Source organism: Muscardinus avellanarius (genome assembly GCF_963383645.1).
Source record: "Muscardinus avellanarius genome assembly, chromosome: 18".
Lineage (NCBI taxonomy): Eukaryota > Metazoa > Chordata > Mammalia > Rodentia > Gliridae > Muscardinus > Muscardinus avellanarius.
In genome coordinates, this window is record NC_137804.1 from 160,090 (window position 1) to 178,519 (window position 18,430).

General features: G+C 50.2%; 1 protein-coding gene across 4 annotated transcripts; it reads left to right on the forward strand.

The window, feature by feature from the left end:
* Positions 1-2,607: 2,607 nt before the first annotated feature.
* On the forward strand, positions 2,608-18,026 carry CRTAP (cartilage associated protein; the record flags this gene model as incomplete). 4 transcript variants are annotated; one of them, XM_080715916.1, is made up of 7 exons in its annotated part: positions 2,608-3,054; positions 6,197-6,346; positions 8,194-8,365; positions 9,563-9,691; positions 11,674-11,819; positions 15,097-15,180; positions 17,973-18,026. In XM_080715916.1, 7 exons carry the CDS (start codon positions 2,608-2,610, stop codon positions 18,024-18,026), a joined length of 1,182 nt encoding a protein of 393 aa, XP_080572042.1. The 4 variants fall into 4 exon arrangements, with proteins under 4 accessions (XP_080572042.1, XP_080572043.1, XP_080572044.1 ...); XM_080715917.1 differs by lacking the exon at positions 15,097-15,180; XM_080715918.1 differs by lacking the exon at positions 9,563-9,691.
* Between the last annotated feature and the right edge of the window lie 404 nt (positions 18,027-18,430).

Below are 18,430 nucleotides of genomic sequence, written 5' to 3' on the forward strand. Positions count from 1 at the left end.
ACAGTCTAGACAAGACTAGAATAGGGAACTGATAGGCCGGGTCCCTCTCCCTCCTCTCACAGGATGGGAAGCAGAACCTCGGAAGCCAGAGTGGAGATGTCACGAGACGCCAGACATCGCTGGGCAGACTCCAGGTGCTGTGAGATTCCAGAGGTCACAAGACTCCAGAGGTCATGAGACTCTAGGTGTCCTGAGACTCCAGATGGTGCAGGGCGCACTCCAGATGCCATCAGACTCCAGATGTCACGAGAGGACTGGCATTCCCACGCCGCTAGCCCCTCCCTAACCCCAGCTACGTAAACACCCTCACTTCTCTGCAGTGTGACCCTGCTGACCGTGACTCTGCTGCCTGGTCATTGGTTCCTTCCCTACGGTTGGCAGACCTTGCCCAAAGGTGCCAGTTTAATTAAAGAGGCTTTGTCTCACACAAAAACTTGGCTGGTTTTGGCCTCTTTTGCAACCCTTGCCTCAATGTCAACATTACAGGAACATATGTTAAAATCTTCTGTACTGTACATGTTCTGGTTCCTGAACATTGGATTATGTTCAAATGTTCACGATCCAACTTGATCATCTGTGTAGTCTCTTTTAGATGGCGGGCCAGAGAAGAAGAAGAAGCTCCACTTTATAAAGGCTTTCCATGTACTGGAAAAGTCCCCACTTTTTGTTTACTGGCACTTCCCCATATCTTGTTTGGCATACACCACAAGGAACCTTTAGGCAATTCTTTGCCTGTTTCAAGAACTCCTGCTTTCCTGCCTTGAGAAGACCCACCAGAAATTGAATTTCCCTCCTGACTAACCTATATCAACTCTCAGCCTGTAAACAGAAACAAGCTCCATCCCTGGAGACCTTGTCCCCAGGTTTTATCTCAATAGAACCTGTTCTTTCAGTTTTTTGTTTGTTTGTTTGTTTTGTTACTGGGGATTAACCAGGGACATTCTCCCTCCAAGCTACATCCCAGCCCTATTTTATTTTATTTTTTTAAATTTTGAAACAGAGTCCCCATGTTTGGGCACATGATTGTAATCTCAGTACTTGGGAGGCTGAGACAGGAGGATCACAGGCTCCAGGACAGCCTCAGCAAGTAGGAAGACTCATCAACCCAGGGAGACCTGTTTAAAAAAAAAAAAAATAGGAGGGTTCAAAATAGACAGGAGGGTTGCAAATTTGAGGCCAGTCTCAGCAATTGGGCAAAACCCTCAGTACCTTAGGGAGACTCTGTTTCTAAATAAAAACTAAAATAGAACTGGGGTGTAGCTCGGGAGTAGAACACCCCTGGGTTCAATTCCAGAGACAGAGAAAGAAAAATGTCAGTGGTTTGTGAATCTTACTAAGGACATGTAAAAAAAAAATTTTCTAGCCTTACTGTGAATTATTTCAAATTTAGTTTATTACTTTTTTTTTTTTCCAGCATTGGGGATTGAACCCAGAGGGTGCTACTACTAAACCGTAGCCTCTAAACCGCAGAGCTTGGCCCTGGAGTTGTGATCTCCCTGCATCAGCCGCCAGAGTTGCTGGGGTTACAGGCATGCGCCACCGCCCCCAGCAGTTTTAAAAAATTTTCCCCCAAAAGTGCTGCTTTTTAACATTCCATTCATATTTTTCGAGCACACCCGCAAGTTGTGCCACAAATCCTCAAACGTGGAGTCACAGTCCTGGGAAGACGTGTGCATCTGCACCTTGGTTCTTTACACGGTTTTCAAGGTGCCACGTCGCCCGGGTCAATTTTATCGATTCCTTCTTTCTCTAAAAACCGACTATCTTTGGCCGCACTATTAGAAGTGTGGCCTCTAGCCGGGCGTGGTGGCGCACGCTTGTAATCCCTGCTCTTGGGAGGCTGAGACAGGAGGATGGCACGGGTTCGAAGCCAGCCTCAGCCACTTAGTGAGACCCTGTTTCCAAATAAAATATAAAATAGGTCTGGGAGTATAGCCCGGAGGTAGAAAGCCTCTGGGTTCCACCGCCAGCACCACCACCAAAAAAAAAAAAAAGTGTGGCCTCTAGGGCTGGAGATGTAGCTCAGTGGTCCATCACGTGCCCCCCACTGCAAAAATGCAAAAAAAAAGAAAAAAAGAAAAAAGAAAAGAAAAAAGGCTAACCTCTAAACCTGCAGCACCAGCCTCAGCGGGGTGCTTCTTGGAAGTGCAAATCCTCAGTCCCCTCCCAGGGCGGGACCCAGGAATTCGCGAGCTCAAGCGTTCAAGTGATGAATAGTAAATAGCGTGCAGAAGCACCCTCGGGGAGCCTGGCCCGGGCGCCGACGCCGCCTCCATCCGCGCTGGGCGGGGCGGCCCGGAGCCGGGGTCCGCCTCCTCCTCCTCCTCCCCTCCTCCTCGGCCCCTCCTCCTCCTCCTCCTCCCCACCCTCCTCCTTCCCTCCTCCTCCTCCTCCCCACCCTCCTCCTCCTCCCCTCCTCCTCCTCGGCCCCTCCTCCTCGGCCCCTCCTCCTCCTCCCCTCCTCCTCCTACTCCTCCCCACCCTCCTCCTCCTCCCCTCCTCCTCGGCCCCTCCTCCTCCTCCCCTCCTCCTCCCCACCCTCCTCCTTCCCTCCTCCTCCCCACCCCCCTCCTCCTCCCCTCCTCCTCGGCCCCTCCTTCCGCCGCGATGGAGCCGGGCCGGGCGGCCGCGCTGCTGGCGCTGCTGAGCCTGGGCTGCGCGCGGGCGCAGTACGAGCACTACAGCTTCCGCAGCTTCCCGCGGGACGAGCTGATGCCGCTCGAGTCGGCCTACCGCCACGCGCTGGACCAGTACAGCGGCGAGCGCTGGGCCGAGAGCGCGGGCTACCTGGAGATCAGCCTGCGGCTGCACCGCCTGCTGCGCGACAGCGAGGCCTTCTGCCACCGCAACTGCAGCGCGGCGCCCGCGCCCGCCGCCGGCCCGGCCCGCCTCGCCGAGCTGCGCCTCTTCGGGGCCCTGCTGCGCCGCGCGCACTGCCTCAAGCGCTGCAAGCAGGGCCTGCCCGCCTTCCGCCAGTCGCAGCCCAGCCGCGAGGTGCTGGCCGAATTCCAGCGCCGCGAGCCCTACAAGTTCCTGCAGTTCGCCTACTTCAAGGCAAGTCGGCCCCGCCCCCGAGCCCGGGCCACGCCCCTCGCCTTCCTAGACCACGCCCCGGGATTCCTGGCCACGCCCATCCACTCAGAACCCCGCCGCGCTGGGCCACGCCCCATACTAGACCACGCCCTCAACACTCACAGGCCACGCCCAGGTTCTGCCCCAGGGTGCCGAGGTCACGCTCAGTCCCCGCCCAAATCCCCAGGCCCCGCCCCGGAACCCAGGGCACACCCCAGGCTGGTCCGGGACCAGATCCCATAGGCCCCGCCTCTCTCCCTGGGGCCACCAACCTTTCTCGCCCCGCTCCTCCGCCACGTGGCGCTGCCGCGGGTCACCTCCAAATCCTGCCCCTCCTTCATCTCAAAAGATGAAAGGGAACAGGGCCTGGTGGCTCTCGCCTGTAATCCCAGCATTTGGGAGGCTGGGACCGGAGGATCGCGGTTCGTGGACAGCTTCGGCTACTTAGTGAGGCCCTTTGGAACTCAGTGAGACCCTGTTTCCAAATAAAGAATAAAAAAATAGGGCTGGGGGTGGAGCTCTGAAGTAGAATGCCCCTGGGTTCCATCCCCAGTACCGCAATAGAAAAAGAAGAAGAAAGGAAGCCGGGTTTGGTGCAGTACGCCATTAATCCAGTAGTCAGGGAGGCTGAGACAGGTGTAAGGACAATTTCTGTAATCTAGCGAGACTCTCGGCGGCATAGCGAGCCCCTGTTTCAAAACAAGAAATAAAAATGGGCTGGGGGTGTGAGGGTGTATGTAGGTTGGACGTAGGCGCCGCACGCTTGTAATCCCGGCGCTTGGGAGGCTGAGTCAGGAGGATCGCGCAGGTTCAAAGCCAGCCTCAACTGGCTTAAGAGACCCTGTTTCCGAATAAAATATAAAGTAGGTCTGGGAGTGTAGCCCGGAGGTAGAAGACCCCTGGGTTCCATCCTCAGTACCACACACACACAAAAAAGAAGTGTTCTGGAAGAGTTTTTCTAAGATAGAAACTAGGTACATAAAACACAGGGTGGTGTCTGGCACCTACCAAACTGGTTACCTGTTATTTGAGCCCAGATCTCTCTTTTCTGTACCTACCTTGAAAATCGCCTTTTGAGCCGGCCGGCAGTGGTGCAGAGCTGTAATATTAGTACTTTGGAGCCCCAAACAGGAGGATCAGATTCGAGGCTAGCCTCAGAAACTTAGACTCTCAACAGTCTGGCGAAACCCTGTTTCCAAACAAAAATAAAAAGAACTGAAGGTGTAGAGCAGAGGTGAAAGGCCCCTGTGCTCAGTCGCTAGCACCCTCAAAAAGGAAAAGACTTGCCTTTTGAGTTAGACTCGCTTTAATAGAGCCAGCAAGTTCGTCTTAGAGGACGACATCTGGGCCCCGGGGGGCCAGGGATTGTGTGAGGGCCCGTGTCTGCATCTTGGGCCGGGGCTCGTCAGGATTGACCCTCTCAGCCTCCTGTGTTCTCATGTAGAATTTAACACAGTTCACCGCCTCCTTTTCAGGGCTGCTTCAGTTCTGTGATTGCAGGCTAAAAATAAAAATAGCCCCAAATTGCAGCTCTCTGTCCTTGGCGGCCTTGCTGCTACGCACCCATCAAGTTTTAAGAACGGGCTGAAGTCCCTGTCGCGGGACACACGCTCTGGCTTGGCGGGTCTCTGGGGTTTGGCCCCGAGGGCCCCTTGCACAGCCCAGTCCCTGCTTTCTCTGGTTGAAAACGATTTCTCAGGGACTCTATTGCATTTATTCTGATGACCACAGAAACAGATTCTTGGCATATCCCACATTCTGGAGGTAGAAGTGCTTTGGGCTTTGTTTTTCAACTTTGTCTTTGTGGATCATAAATTCTGTTTTTCATATTTCCGCTGAGACAGCAGAGCCACAGGTCTGTGTGTTGGTTCATCTGAGTAAAAAAAAAATAATACATCCCTTTCCCAAGAAAAGCTGGGGGAGTTCTATGCTTACAGTTTTATATAAAGTATCAGTTTTGTGGAAGTTTGTTCAGACAGTAATAAAGAAACAATTTCAGAATAGAACTTGGGGATGATGATAATAATATTCTAGAATATGGAAAATAACAGGTGGCTTATATAAGTGCTATTTCTCTCTCCCTCCACCATTCCGTGTGTGTGTGTGTGTGTGTGTGTGTGTGTGTGTGTGTGTTACTGGGGATTGAACTCAGAGGCATTCTCCCTCTGACCTGTCCCAGCCCTGTTTTTATTTTATTTTATTTTTTGTGGTGCCGGGGCATTCTACCCCCGAGCTCTACCCCCAACCCTAATTTTTATTCTTTATTTTGAAACAGGGTCTAAGTAGCTGAGGCTGTTTGCTAACCGCGATCCTCTTGTCTCAGCCTCCCAAATGCTGGGATTACAAGCATGCGCCACCACGCCCGGCCTTACTAAGTTGTGGAGGGCCTCACGAGGTTGCGGAGGCTGGCCTCCAAACTGCAATCCTGTCTCAGCCTCCCAAATACTGGGATTACAGGCAAGTGCCATGCAACTGGCCACAAACACTGTTTTTCAAGCTAGAAAAGACTTGTCTAACTGTTTTGTGTAGCTTGTAAAGTTTATACCAAGATTAAGACACACAATCAAGGGGTAAACTTGTTGTTGTGTGTGTGTCAGGGAGGTGCTGGGGCTAGAACCCAGGGGCATTCTACCTCTGAGCTGCATCCCAAGCCTTATTTTTTATTTTTATTTTGAAATAGGATCTCACTAGGTTGATGAGAGTCTCACTACTGTGAAGGCTGTTCTCGAACCTGGGATCTTCCTGTCTCAACCTCCCAAGTACTGGGATTACAAGTGTGTGCCACCACGGTTGGCCTAAACATTTTTTTTTTAATTTTTATTATTCAGCCAGGCATAGTGGCGCACGCTTGTAATTCCAGAATTTGGGAGGCTGAGACTGGAGGATCATGCTTTGTGGACAGCCTCAGCTACTTAGTGAGGCCCTTTGCAACTCAGTGAGACCCTGTTTCAAAATAAAGAATAAAAAATAGGGCTGCAAGTATAGCTCAGAGATAGAATGCCCCTGGGTTCCATCTCCAGTACAATGCAAAAAAAAAAAAAAAAAAAAGAAAAGAAGTCTGGTTTTGCAGAACTCAGTGCTCAGCAGCCAGCTGAGTGGTGGCCATCTTTTTCTTTGCCCTTAGGCCAACAACCTCCCCAAGGCCATTGCGGCTGCCCACACCTTTCTACTGAAGCATCCCAACGATGACATGATGAAGAGGAATATGGCGTACTACCAGAGCCTGCCCGGCGCCGAGGACCACATCAGAGACCTGGAAACCAAGTCTTATGAGGTGCGTCTGGACGTCCGCAGCGGATCCACAGGATGCAATGTTCCAGGAGCTCAGCGGGGCGTGGTGGTGCCGGCCTGTAATCCCGGCACTTGGGAGGCTGAGACAGGAGGGTCGCAGGTTCAAACCAGCCTCAGCTACTTAGTGAGAGCCTCTGCAACTCAGTGAGACCCTGTTTCAAAATTAAGAATAAAAAATTGGGCCGGGGGTATAGCTCGGAGGTCAAATGCCCCTGGGTTCCATCCCCAGACCTGCAAAAAAAAAAAAAAAAAGACCTCTAGTGATTCTGGGGACAATGTGTAATGAACATTGCAATCATACAATGCTGTGCTTCTAGCACAGATGAAGTTTTCAGGAGCCGGGCGTGGTGGCGCACGCCTGTAACCTCAGCATTCGGGAGGCTGAGACGGGAGGATCTGGGTTCCCAGCCAGCCTCAGCCTCTTAGTGAGGCCCTTTGCAACTCAGTGAGACCCTGCTTCCAAATAAAGAATAAAAATAGGGCAGGGGGTATAGCTGGGAGGTCAAATGCCTCTGGCTTCATCCCCAGTACCGCAAAAAAAAAAAAAAAAAAAAAAAAAAAAAAAAAAACCAGAGTTTTTATATTACATGATGATTTTTATTTATTTATTTATTTTTGGTGGTACTGGGGGTGGAACCCAGAGGCTTTCTACCTCCGGGCTATACTCCCAGACCTATTTTATATTTTGTTTGGAAACAGGGTCTCACTAAGTTGCTGAGAGCCTCACTAAGTAGCTGAGGCTGGCTTCGAACCTGAGTGATCCTCCTGTCTCAGCCTCCCAAGTGTGGGGATTACAAGTGTGTGCCACCATGCCCGGCTTACATGATGATTTTAAAACTACCTTCCCTTTATTTTTTTTCCAATTTTTCAATTACATATTACATAATTATATATTCTATTACTATATTTAAGTCTTTATAGGTGTTTCACCTCTGGGATGATATGCAAAACAGGCTAAGAGTCAGGGTGGCTTCATTAAGTTTAGGGAGAAGCCAGGTGGGGTGGCACATGCCTGTAATCCCAGTATTTAGGAGACTGAGACAGTGGGATTGAAGGTTCAAGGCCAGCCTCAGCAATGTAGTGAGACTCTCATTAATCTAATGAGACCCTGCTTCAAGAATAAAAATTAGCCAGGCGTGGTGGCACACGCTTGTAATTCCAGCGTTTGGGAGGCTGAGACAGGAGGATTGCAGTTCGCTGACAGCCTCAGCTACTAAGTGAGGCCCTTTACAACTCAGTGAGACCCTGTTTCAAAATAAAGAATAAAAATTAAGAGCTGGGCATGGTGGTGCATGCTTGTAATCCCATCTTAGAAGGCTGAGACAGGAGGATTACGCAGGTTCGAAGTCAGCCTCAGCAGCTTAGTGACACTCTCAGCAACTTAGTGAGACCTTGTTTCCAAATAAAATATAAAATAAGTCTGGGGTATAGCCCAGAGGTTGAAGGCCCCTGGGTTCCATCCCCAGTATCACACACACACACACACACACACACACACACACACACACATACAGAATAAAAAACAGGGCAGGGGCTGTAGCTTGGAGGTTGAATGCCCCTGGCTTTCATCCCCAGACATGCAAAATAAATAAATAAATTAATTAATTAAAATTAAAAAAAAAAATATATATATATATATAAAGTAAGTAAGTAAAAATTAAAAGGGCAGGGGGTGTAGCTCAGAGGTAGACTGCTCCTGGGTTCAATCACACACCCCCGCACGCACGCAGAAGCAGAACGTGGGGATGGTCTCGGTTCCTTCTGCAGGCACCCGTCCCCTCTCCCTCCGCCCTGGGGAAGGGGCCGTCAGGGCTTCTCTTTGCCTTTCAGAGCCTGTTCGTCCGCGCAGTGCGAGCCTACAATGGCGAGAACTGGAGGACCTCCATCACCGACATGGAGCTGGCCCTGCCCGACTTCTTCAAAGCCTTTTATGAGTGCCTGGCCGCCTGCGAGGGCTCCAGGGAGATCAGAGACTTCAAGGACTTCTACCTGTCCATAGCAGGTGGGTGCCGGCGGTGTGCTGGAGTGGGCGGCACCCCTCATGCCACTCTGGGTGGGCCTGAGCCTTCCAGGGGCTGAGTGGCCTCTGAGCACCTTGTGTGCCTTCATACGGATGAGTAACCACGCGTCGCCCACACTTCCCAGGTGCCTTTGGAAAAGCTGATAGAACATTCTAGCACACACTTGCTGAGGGGCCTCCTGGTCAGCCCTGCTCCGTCACGTTGCACCAAGGCTACTGGAAAAATAAAACCTGGCCAGGCATGGTGGCGCATGCTTCTAAGACCAGTAGTCGGGAGGCTGAAACAGGAGGATCAGCTTTGCAGCCAGCCTCAGCTACTTAGTGAGGACCTTTGCAATTCAGTTACACCCTGTTTCAAAATAAAGAATAAAAAATAGGGCTGGGGGTGTAGCTCGGAGGCAGGATATGCCCCTGGGATCCATTCCCAATACAGCAATAAATAAATAAATAAATAAATAAATAAATAAATAAATAAATAAAAAAATAAAAAATATAAAAAAAAATTGGGCTGGTAACTCTGAGGTAGAATGCCTCCAGGTTCAATCCCCAGCACCACAAAAAAAGAAAAAGAAAACCAACCAACCAGCCAACGAACAAAGGCAACTTTGTAGCTCCTATTACAGAGATCTCGCATATAGAGAATTTTAGTGGGCCTTGAGTGATCATTACTAAGGTAACATTTTAAAATTTCCTTTTCTTATTATAAAACAATGTATACTTTCTCTAGGAAGTGTAGAAAACACAAGAATGACCCAAGGCAGGGCGTGGTGGAACAGCCTTGTAATCCCAGCATTCGGGAGGCTGAAACTGGAGGATCATGGGTTCACGGACAGCCTCAGCTACTTAGTGAGTCCCTCCGCAACTTAGTGACACCCTGTGTCAAAATAAAGAATAAAAAATAGGGCAGGGGGTGTAGCTCGGAGGTCGAATGCCCTTGGGTTCCATCCGCAGACCTGCAAAATAAATAAATAAATAAATAAATAAAATAAAATTAAGAAAAATAAATTAGCAAGACCCTGTTTCAAAATAAAAATAAAAATAGGGCTGGGGTGTCCTTTAGAGGTTAGAATGCCCCTGGATTCAAACCCCAATACCACAAAAGAAAAAGAAAAAAAAAAAAAGAAAGTAATGGACGTGCTATTCTGAAAACTTTTGTCCGTGTGTGTGTGTGTGTTTCAGATCATTATATAGAAGTTCTAGAATGCAAACTGCAGTGTGAAGAGAACCTCACCCCGGTCATCGGCGGCTATCCCGTGGAGAAATTCGTCGCCACCATGTACCACTACTTGCAGTTTGCTTATTATAAGTGTAAGTAATCGGTGGGGTCTGGGGCGAGGCGTTTCATCCCCCAAAGACTCAGGTAGGAACCCACACCTGCGGTTGCTGAGAGCCCAGGGTCCCCTTGACAGCCCGTGAGCAGTACCGGCGCCTGGCCTGGGGCTCAGAGGCAGCCTGGAGCCTGAGCGGGCTGAACGCAGGGTGTCGCTCTCTGACTTCCCTACGTTTGAGTTTCCTCCTCTGGGAAGGAGAGATCGTCGCTCCCTCTTGGGGTCGTCCCGAGGAATAAAGGAGCTACTGGATCTGAGACAGGATAATAGCCACGCATTGGCCCCTGGCAGCCCGTACGCACCAGGGCTGGTTTTCATGATCAGCGTCTCTCCCTCCCCATCTTCAGCTCACCTTTCAGACCGCAAGAGCCTCCTTCCAGCTGCTCCTCGCTCTGCCCCAACCCGGAGCGTGTGTACGACACACTGGTGAACCCGGGAGGCCAGTGGGAGAGCCTAGCTCAGAGGGAGCGGCGCTGCTCAGGCTCCTCTCAGGAGGGTCATCGTGGGCAGAGGCAGCAGCCTCTAGTGGGGATGGCTGGTGTCTGGGAGCCCGGCCTGCCTGCCTGCCTTCCTCCCTCCCTCCCTCCCTCTCTCCCTTCCTTCCTTCCTCCCTTTTTTGCGGTACTGGGGATGGAACCCAGGGACATTCTGCCTCCGAGCTATACCTCCAGCCCTATTTTTACTTTTTATTTGGAAACAGGATCTCAGTAAGTTGCGGGGGGCCTTATTAAGTAGCTGGGGCTGTCCATGAACAGCAATCCTCGCGTCTCAGCCTCCCAAATGCTGGGATTACAAGGGTGAGCCACCATTCCCAGCTAGTTTGGGTTTTTAAGCGTCATTACAGGAGGTAGTCACTAGAGGGCACAATTTACTCACGTGAGAGCCCCGGTGACTCCTGCCAACCAGAGCTTGGGCATAAAGGTTCTTCCTTATTAAGTCAAAGTGGAATGTGCCGGAATCAGTACCTAAGGGCTCCAGTCTCATCATCGTCTCCAACTCTTTGCCACATTCCTCTTGTCCCCAAGACAAACCCCAAGCCCTGCAGATGGCTGTGATGGAGGTGGGTCCATCCTAAGGAGGAAGCTAGAGGTCTGGGTGGCTTCCCGTCTCTGCCTCCCCCGAGGGCCCACCGTCCTTTATGTCTTCCAAGACTGGTTTAGTTGTAGATGGCTATCTGTCTGGAGAAATTGGTCCCATCTGGATGGGACCCAGGAATTACAGGCTCCAAATGGGAAGCCTGCTTGTTTTTTGTTGTTGTTGTTGTTGTTTTTTTTGCGGGTCTGGGGATGGAACCCAGGAGCATTCTACCTCCGAACTACACCCCCAGACCTACTTTTTTTAATTCTTTATTTTGAAACAAGGTCTCACTAAGTTGTGGAGGGCCTCACTAAATAGCTGAGGCTGGCCGAGAACCTGTGATCTTCCTGTCTCAGCCTTCCAAGTACTGGGATTACAAGCGTGCACCACCACACCTGGCTTTTGTTTTATTTATTTATTTTTGAAACGGGGTCTTTCTAGGTTGCTGTCCTTTTTTTTTTTTTTTTTTTTTTTTTTTTTGCGGGTCTGGGGATGGAACCCAGGGGGTATTTGACCTCCAAGCTACTCCCCCTGCCCTACTTTTTATTCTTTATTTTGAAAATGGGTCTCACTGAGTTGTAGAGGGCCTAAGTAGCTGAGGCTGTCCGCGAACCGCGGTCCTCCTGTCTCAGCCTCCTACATGCTGGGATGACGAGCGTGCACCGCCACGCCTGGCTTGCTAAGGCATCTTTCCAACAGGGAACCTCTGTGTTTCAAATCTGGCCTCGGGGCTGCCACTCTGATTCCGACTGATGACCGGAGTTCTGGGGGAGGGCTGCAGAGACGGGGCTCCTCCAGGACGGTGTTCTCCAGGAAGCTGGGCTTCAGGGCTTGCGGGCACGGCTGGCTCACGTGCCTGTCTGTCCTCTTCTCTCCCGCACCCAGTGAGCGACCTGCAGAACGCGGCCCCCTGTGCGGTCAGCTACCTGCTCTTCGACCCGGACGACAAAGTCATGCGGCAGAACCTGGTGTACTATCAGTTCCACAGGGACAAGTGGGGCCTCTCGGACGAGCACTTCCAGCCCAGGCCTGTGAGTTCCAGGCCCCGAGCCCCGCTCTTCTTTCCCCTTCTTTTCTTTACTGTTTGGAGACTACCTGGCCTCTTAGGGGAAAGGGCAGGAGGGCTCACACCTGCCATCCCAGGGCTTGGGAAGCCGAGACAGGAGGATGGCAGGTTTGTGGTCAGCCTCAGTAACTTAGCAAAACTCTCTTTCATGGCTCCCAAGGTACTGCCGGGTATGACGGCACATGCCTGTAATCCCAGTATTTGGGAGGCCGAGACAGGAGGATTGCAGGCTCAAGGACAGCCTCAGCAACTTAGTGAGGCCCTCTGTTTTATTTGTTTTTATTTGTTTTTTTATATTTTTTTGGTGGTACTGGGGTTCCTAGAAGCCCTTCTACTGCTGGGCTATACTCCCAGACCTATTTTATATTTTTATTTGGAAACAGGGTCTCTTAAGCCAGTGCAGCTGGCCTCAAACCTATGTGATCCTCCTGTCTCCGCCTCCCAAGCGAGGGGATTACAAGCATGCGCCACCACGCCTGGCTAGGCCCTCTGTTTTAAAATTAAAAACTACACGCCAGGCGTGGTGGTGCACGCTTGTAATCCCCGCGCTTGGGAGGCAGAGACAGGAGGATCGCGCAGGTTTGAAGTCAGCCACACGCGCTGGCTTAGGAGACCCTGTTTCCAAATAAAAATGTAAAAATAGGTCTGGGAGTGTAGCCCGGAGGTAGAAGGGCTTCCAGGAACCCCAGTACCACCAAAAAATAAATAAATAAATAAATTAATTAATTAATTTAATTAAATTTAAAAATACAAAAGGCAGCCGGGCGTGGTGGCGCACGCTTGTAATCCCAGCATTCGGGAGGCTGAGACCGGAGGATCGCGGTTCACGGACAGCCTCAGCTACTTAGTAAGGCTCTCTGCAACTCAGTGAGACCCGGTTTCAAAATAAAGAATAAAAAATAGGGCAGGGGGTGTAGCTCACAGGTCAAGTGTCCCTGGGTTCCATCCCCAGACTCGCAAAAAAAAAAAAAAAAAAAAAAAAAAAAGCTGGGGTATAGCTTGGAAGTAGAATGCCCCTTACCCGAGCGTGGTGGCACATGTTTGTAATCCCAGCATTTGGGAGGCTGAGACAGGAGGATCATGGTTCACAGACAGCCTCAGCTACTTTGTGAGGCCCTTTGCAACTTAGTGAGACCCTGTATCAAAATAAAGAATAAGAGCCGGGCGTGGTGGCGCACACTTGTGATCCCCACGCTTGGGAGGCTGAGACAGGAGAATCGCGCAGGTTCGAAGCCAGCCTCAGCTACTTAGTGAGGCTCTCAGCAACTTAGTGAGACCCTGTTTCCAAATAAAATATAAAATAGGTCTGGGAGTATAGCCTGGAGGTAGAAAGCCTTTGGGTTCCACCCCCAGTACCACAAAAAATAAAAATAAAATAAATAAAATAAATTAAGAATAAGAAATAGGGCTGGGGGTGTAGCTTGGAGGTAGAAGGTCCCTGGATTCTATTCCCAGTACTGAAAAAAAAAAGAAAAAGAATGCCCCTAGATTCAAGTCCAAGTACTGACAGAGAGAGAGAGAGAGAGGGAGAGAGAGAGAGGAAGAGAGAAAAAAGAGAAACAGAGACAGAGGGGGAGGGAGGGTTCAAAAACGAAGGAATCTCATTGGTTTTCATTGTTTTTGTTTTGACATTTTGCTGCTTTATTCTGGTTTCCGAAAACCATGAACACTGCAAATGTCAAACACTGCAAAAATATTTTCCTTGGAAAGTGAAATTTCCCCATTATGTCATGCCTTCTCTTTATCCCTCGCTTTATAACCTTAAGCACAGAGACAGCCTGTACTTGCTCATTTCTACAAAAGCAAAGCCATACTTCACACATGTCTGGCAGCTTTATGCAACTCGTGTAGTCTTTCTAACAACCCCAGAAAGATTTCTCCGTTCCGCACTCCTATACCTACTTTATGATATTTTTCTTTCTTTCTTTCTTTTTTTTTTTTACAATACTGGGGATTGAACCGAAAGGCATTCTACCTCTAAGCTACACCCCCAGCCCTCTATCTTTTTTTTATTATTTTTTTTTTTTCAGTACTGGGGATGGAACCCAGGGACATTCAACCTCTGAGCTACACCCCCAGCCCTATTTTTGATTCTTTATTTTGAAACAGGGTCTCACTGAGTTGCAAAGGGCCTCACTAAGTAGCTGAGGCTGTCCACGAACTGCGATCCTTCGATCTCAGCCTCTTTCCAAATGCTGGGATTACAAGCGTGTACCACCACGCCCGGCTTTTATTCTTTATTTTGAAACAGGGTCTTACTAAGTTATAGAGGGCCTCACTAAGTAGCTGAGGCTGGCCGCGAACTGTGATCCTCCTGTCTCAGCCTCCCGAATACTAGAATTATAGGCGTGTACCACTGGGCCCCACTGGAATTCACCATCTTAAACTATATAACTCAGTGGCTGTACGTTCATAGCATCGTGCCACCATTGCCACTATCTACTTTTAAACATTTCTATAAGCTAGGCATGGAGACGCACGTTCATAATCCCAGAATTTGAGCCCTTGAGATAGGAGAAGGTTTGAGGACAGCTTCACCAAACAGTGAGACTCTTAGCAACCTAGCGAGACAATGTTTCAAAAATAAAAATAAGAGCAGGTTGTGGTGGCTGGTGGCACACGCTCGTCATCCCAGCATTTGGGAGGCTGAGACAGGAGGATTGGGATCATAGTTCACGGACAGTCTCAGCTACTTAGTGAGGCCCTCTGCAGCTCAGTGAGACCCTGTTTCAAAATAAAAAATAAAAAATAGGGCTGAAAGTATAGCTTGGAGGTAGAATGCCCCAGGATTCCATCCCCAGTACCACAAAAAATAAAATAAAAAATAAAATAAAGCTGGGGTTGTAGCCTGGAGGTAGAATGCCCCCGAATTCAATTTCCCAGTACCTAAATAAATAAATAAATTAATTAATTTTCATCACCCCAGAGAGAAATACCATTCCCTGTTACCCCTTCCCAATTCTGACATCAAAAGCTCAGTCATAAATCGGGTGTGGTGGCACACACTTGTAATCCCAGCATTTGGGAGGCTGAGACAGGAGGATTACAGTTTCTGGACAGCCCGAGCTACTTAGCGAGGCCCTCCGTAACTTAATGAGACCCTGTTTCAAAATAAAGGATAAAAAATAGGGCTGGGGGTGTGGCTCGGAGGTCATATGCCCCTGGGTTCCATCGCTAGACCTGCAAAAAAAAAAAAAAAAAAAGCCCAGTCATCTTAGCTGTTCCCTGTTGGTGTCCGACAGGAAGCCGTTCAGTTCTTCAATGTGACCACACTCCAGAAAGAGCTGTATGACTTTGCTAAGGAACACGTCATGGACGACGACGAGGTAAGTGTGCTCAGTACACCTTTGGTGGAGAGAAAATACTACTCGCGTCTTAGCTGAAGGTGCGGGAGAAGGGGGGAATTGTCCCTGGAATAAGAATCAGGAGGGAACTATGCCGGGCGTGGTGGCACACGCTTGTAATCCCCATACTTTGGAGGCTGAGACAGGAGGATCGCGCAGGCTCGAAGCCAGCCTCAGCTACTTAGTGAGACCCTGTTTCCAAATAAAATATAAAACAGGTCTGGGAGTGTAGCCCGGAGGTAGAAAGCCTCTGGGTTCCACCCCTAGTACCACACACACACACACACACACACACACACACACACACACACACACAAAGAATCAGGAGGGACCTGGAGGCAGATGGTTGCGCGGTGGTTTCATGAGAGTCAGAGCCCGGGCTGTGGCGCCTTATTTCCTCATGGTGAAGTATATTTGGGGAGATGCTGGAGGAATCCACTATAATCAGCCATCGTGTGTGCGTGCATGCGTGGGTGTGTGCGTGTGTGCGTACGTGCGTGCGTGCATGTGTGTGTGTGGTACTAGGGATAAAACCCAGGAGCATTCTACCTCCTAGCCACACCCCAGCCCTACTTTTATTCTTTATTTTGAAGCAGGGTCTCACTGAGTTGCTGAGGCTGGCCGTGAACCTGTGACTCTCTTGTTTCAGTTACCCCAGTACTGGGATTACAAGTGTGCACCACCATGCCTGGCTTCAGTATTTGACTTTATTTATTTTATTTTTATTTATTTATTTATTTTTGGTGATACTGGGGGTGGAACCCAGGGGCTTTTCTACCTCCGGGCTATACTCCCAGACATATTTTTTACTTTATTTGGAAACAGGGTCTCACTAAGTTGCTGAGAGCCTCACTAAGTAGCTGAGGCTGGCTTCGAACCTGTGCAATCCTCCTGTCTCAGCCTCCCAAGCGCTGGGATTGCAAGCGTGCTCCACCACGCCCAGCCTACTTTTTTTTTTAACCAGACTATTAGCCGGGCGTGGTGGCGCACGCTTGCAATCCCCGCGCTTGGGAGGCTGAGACAGGAGGATCGTGCAGGTTCGAAGCCAGCCGCGTGTGCTGGCTTAGGAGACCCTGTTTCCAAATAAAAATGTAAAAATAGGTCTGGGAGTGTAGCCCGGAGGTAGAAGGGTTTCCAGGAACCCCAGTACCACCAAAAAAAAAAAAAAAAAGGACTATTATATTTATTTATTTGTAAATTACATACTGCTATATGCATTTTTTTTTGTTCTCTGGACTTCCTTGAAATTCCAGATTAAGTCTCTCCTGGACAACTCTATTTTTTTTTTTTTTTTTTTTTTGGTGGTACTGGGGTTCCTGGAAGCCCTTCTACCTCCGGGCTACACTCCCAGACCTATTTTTTATATTTTATTTATTTGGAAACAGGGTCTCTTAAGCCAGTGCGGCTGGCTTCGAACCTGCGCGATCCTCCTGTCTCTGCCTCCCAAGCGCGGGGATTACAAGCGTGCGCCACCACGCCCGGCTCCCAGGCCTGTTTTTTATTTTTACTTTGAAACAGGGTCACTCTAGTTTGATGAGGGTCTCACTACTTGCTGAGGCTATCCTCGAGCCTGGGATCCTCCTGTCTCCGCCTCCCAAGTACTGGGCTTACAAGCGCGCATCGCTCCACTCTGCTCTCAGCTGGTTATGAAGTTGTCTTTTTGTGGAGGAGCGGCTGAGCCATAGCAAAGCTGTCATTAGGGTGTTGCGTAGAGAGGTGTTTGGAACAAACCAAAAGGATCCTTCTGGAAGGACCTGGAGCTGTGCCACGTTGGGGCTGCTAGAGCCCCGTGGGCGTGTTCTGTTCTGACCCTTCGTGTCCCGGACGGGAAGCCTGGGGGCAGAGTGCTGTGGGCTGCTGGGCCGTCTGAGGAGACCTCAGCCTCAGGACTGGTTTTCCCACGGTGCTGGTCTCAGGTGAGGCTCCTCTGAATACGCCATTGTTGGAACTGTTTCTGCGTACACATTCCCAAGGGACAGAGTTGTTGGCAGTAAGGAACCAAGCCCCAGTTCTTTATCTATGAAACAGGAAAAAATCCAGGCCTGGCAGGGTACACCTGTAATCTCAGTACTTGGGAGGCTGAGACAGGAGGATTACAAGTCTGAGGCCAGTCTCAGCAACTTGGCAAGACCCTGTCTGAAAATAAAGACATAAAATGGGCTGGGGGTATAGCTCAGTGGTAGAGCGCCTTGGGTTCAATCCCCGGTATTGCAAAAAACAAAAAACAAAAATAAATACAAGAAAAGAGAGATTGAGACTATAACATCAGCTTCCCAGCCGTGCTCGTGTGCACCTTACAAGCTAGGAAGCAATGCTCGGGCCCGTGTCTCGGGCCAGGTCTCCTTAAAGCAAAGCCAGACAGGATGGCGGGTGCCGTGGCCAGTCCCCAGAGGCCGGCACGCTACTGGATGGCGACAGGTTGGCTGCTGCGTTTCAATAGTGTGGTGCAGGTAGAGAGGACGTGATGGGCCGTGCCCCGTGGGGGAATGGCCAATGAGAGGGAGGAGGGACAGGCGCTAGGTGGGCCGTCAGAGGGTGTTGGGCTGTGTGCTCACACAGGCCATCTATGGGGTGGCAGGGCACTCGGCACGGAGTCCACATGGAGTGGGCACTGAGTTCTCTTCTGCAGGGAGAGAGGAAACCCGGTCCTCTGGGCCCCAGGCAGTGGAGGAAACCTGCTTTGGTCCAGGCAGACGTCTGGCCAGCAGGCCTCTGCCCACCGCACCTTGAAAGTCAGCTCACCACCTCACCAGGCATCCTGTTGTCTCTTACAGGGGGAGGTCGTGGAATACGTGGACGACCTGTTGGATCTGGAGGAGGCCAGCTAGACTGCGGCGGCCAAGGAGACTTCCCCTCGACGTTTAGGAAACATTCTTGGTCCTCCTTTTCCCCAAAGCCCAGATTTTCGATACCTCAAAGCCTTCCCTTTACTCTATAAAGCGAAAGGGAAGCCCCATCTCTCACTACATGTGGCCAGGGGTAAGCCTACCTTCACTAAGGTCCAGCTGTCCCCGTGTTCACACCTGTCCCCCATCTCCCCATCTCTACACCAGTCACACCTGCCTTCCTGTGTTCACACCTGTCAGTCATCCCTGTCCACCCTGTCTTCCCATCTACACACCGGTCTTCCCTGTTCACACCTGTCATCCCTGTCCACCCCTGTCTTCCCATCTATACACCTGTCTTCCCATCTACACACCTGCCTTCCCTGTTCACACCTGTCTTCTCTGTT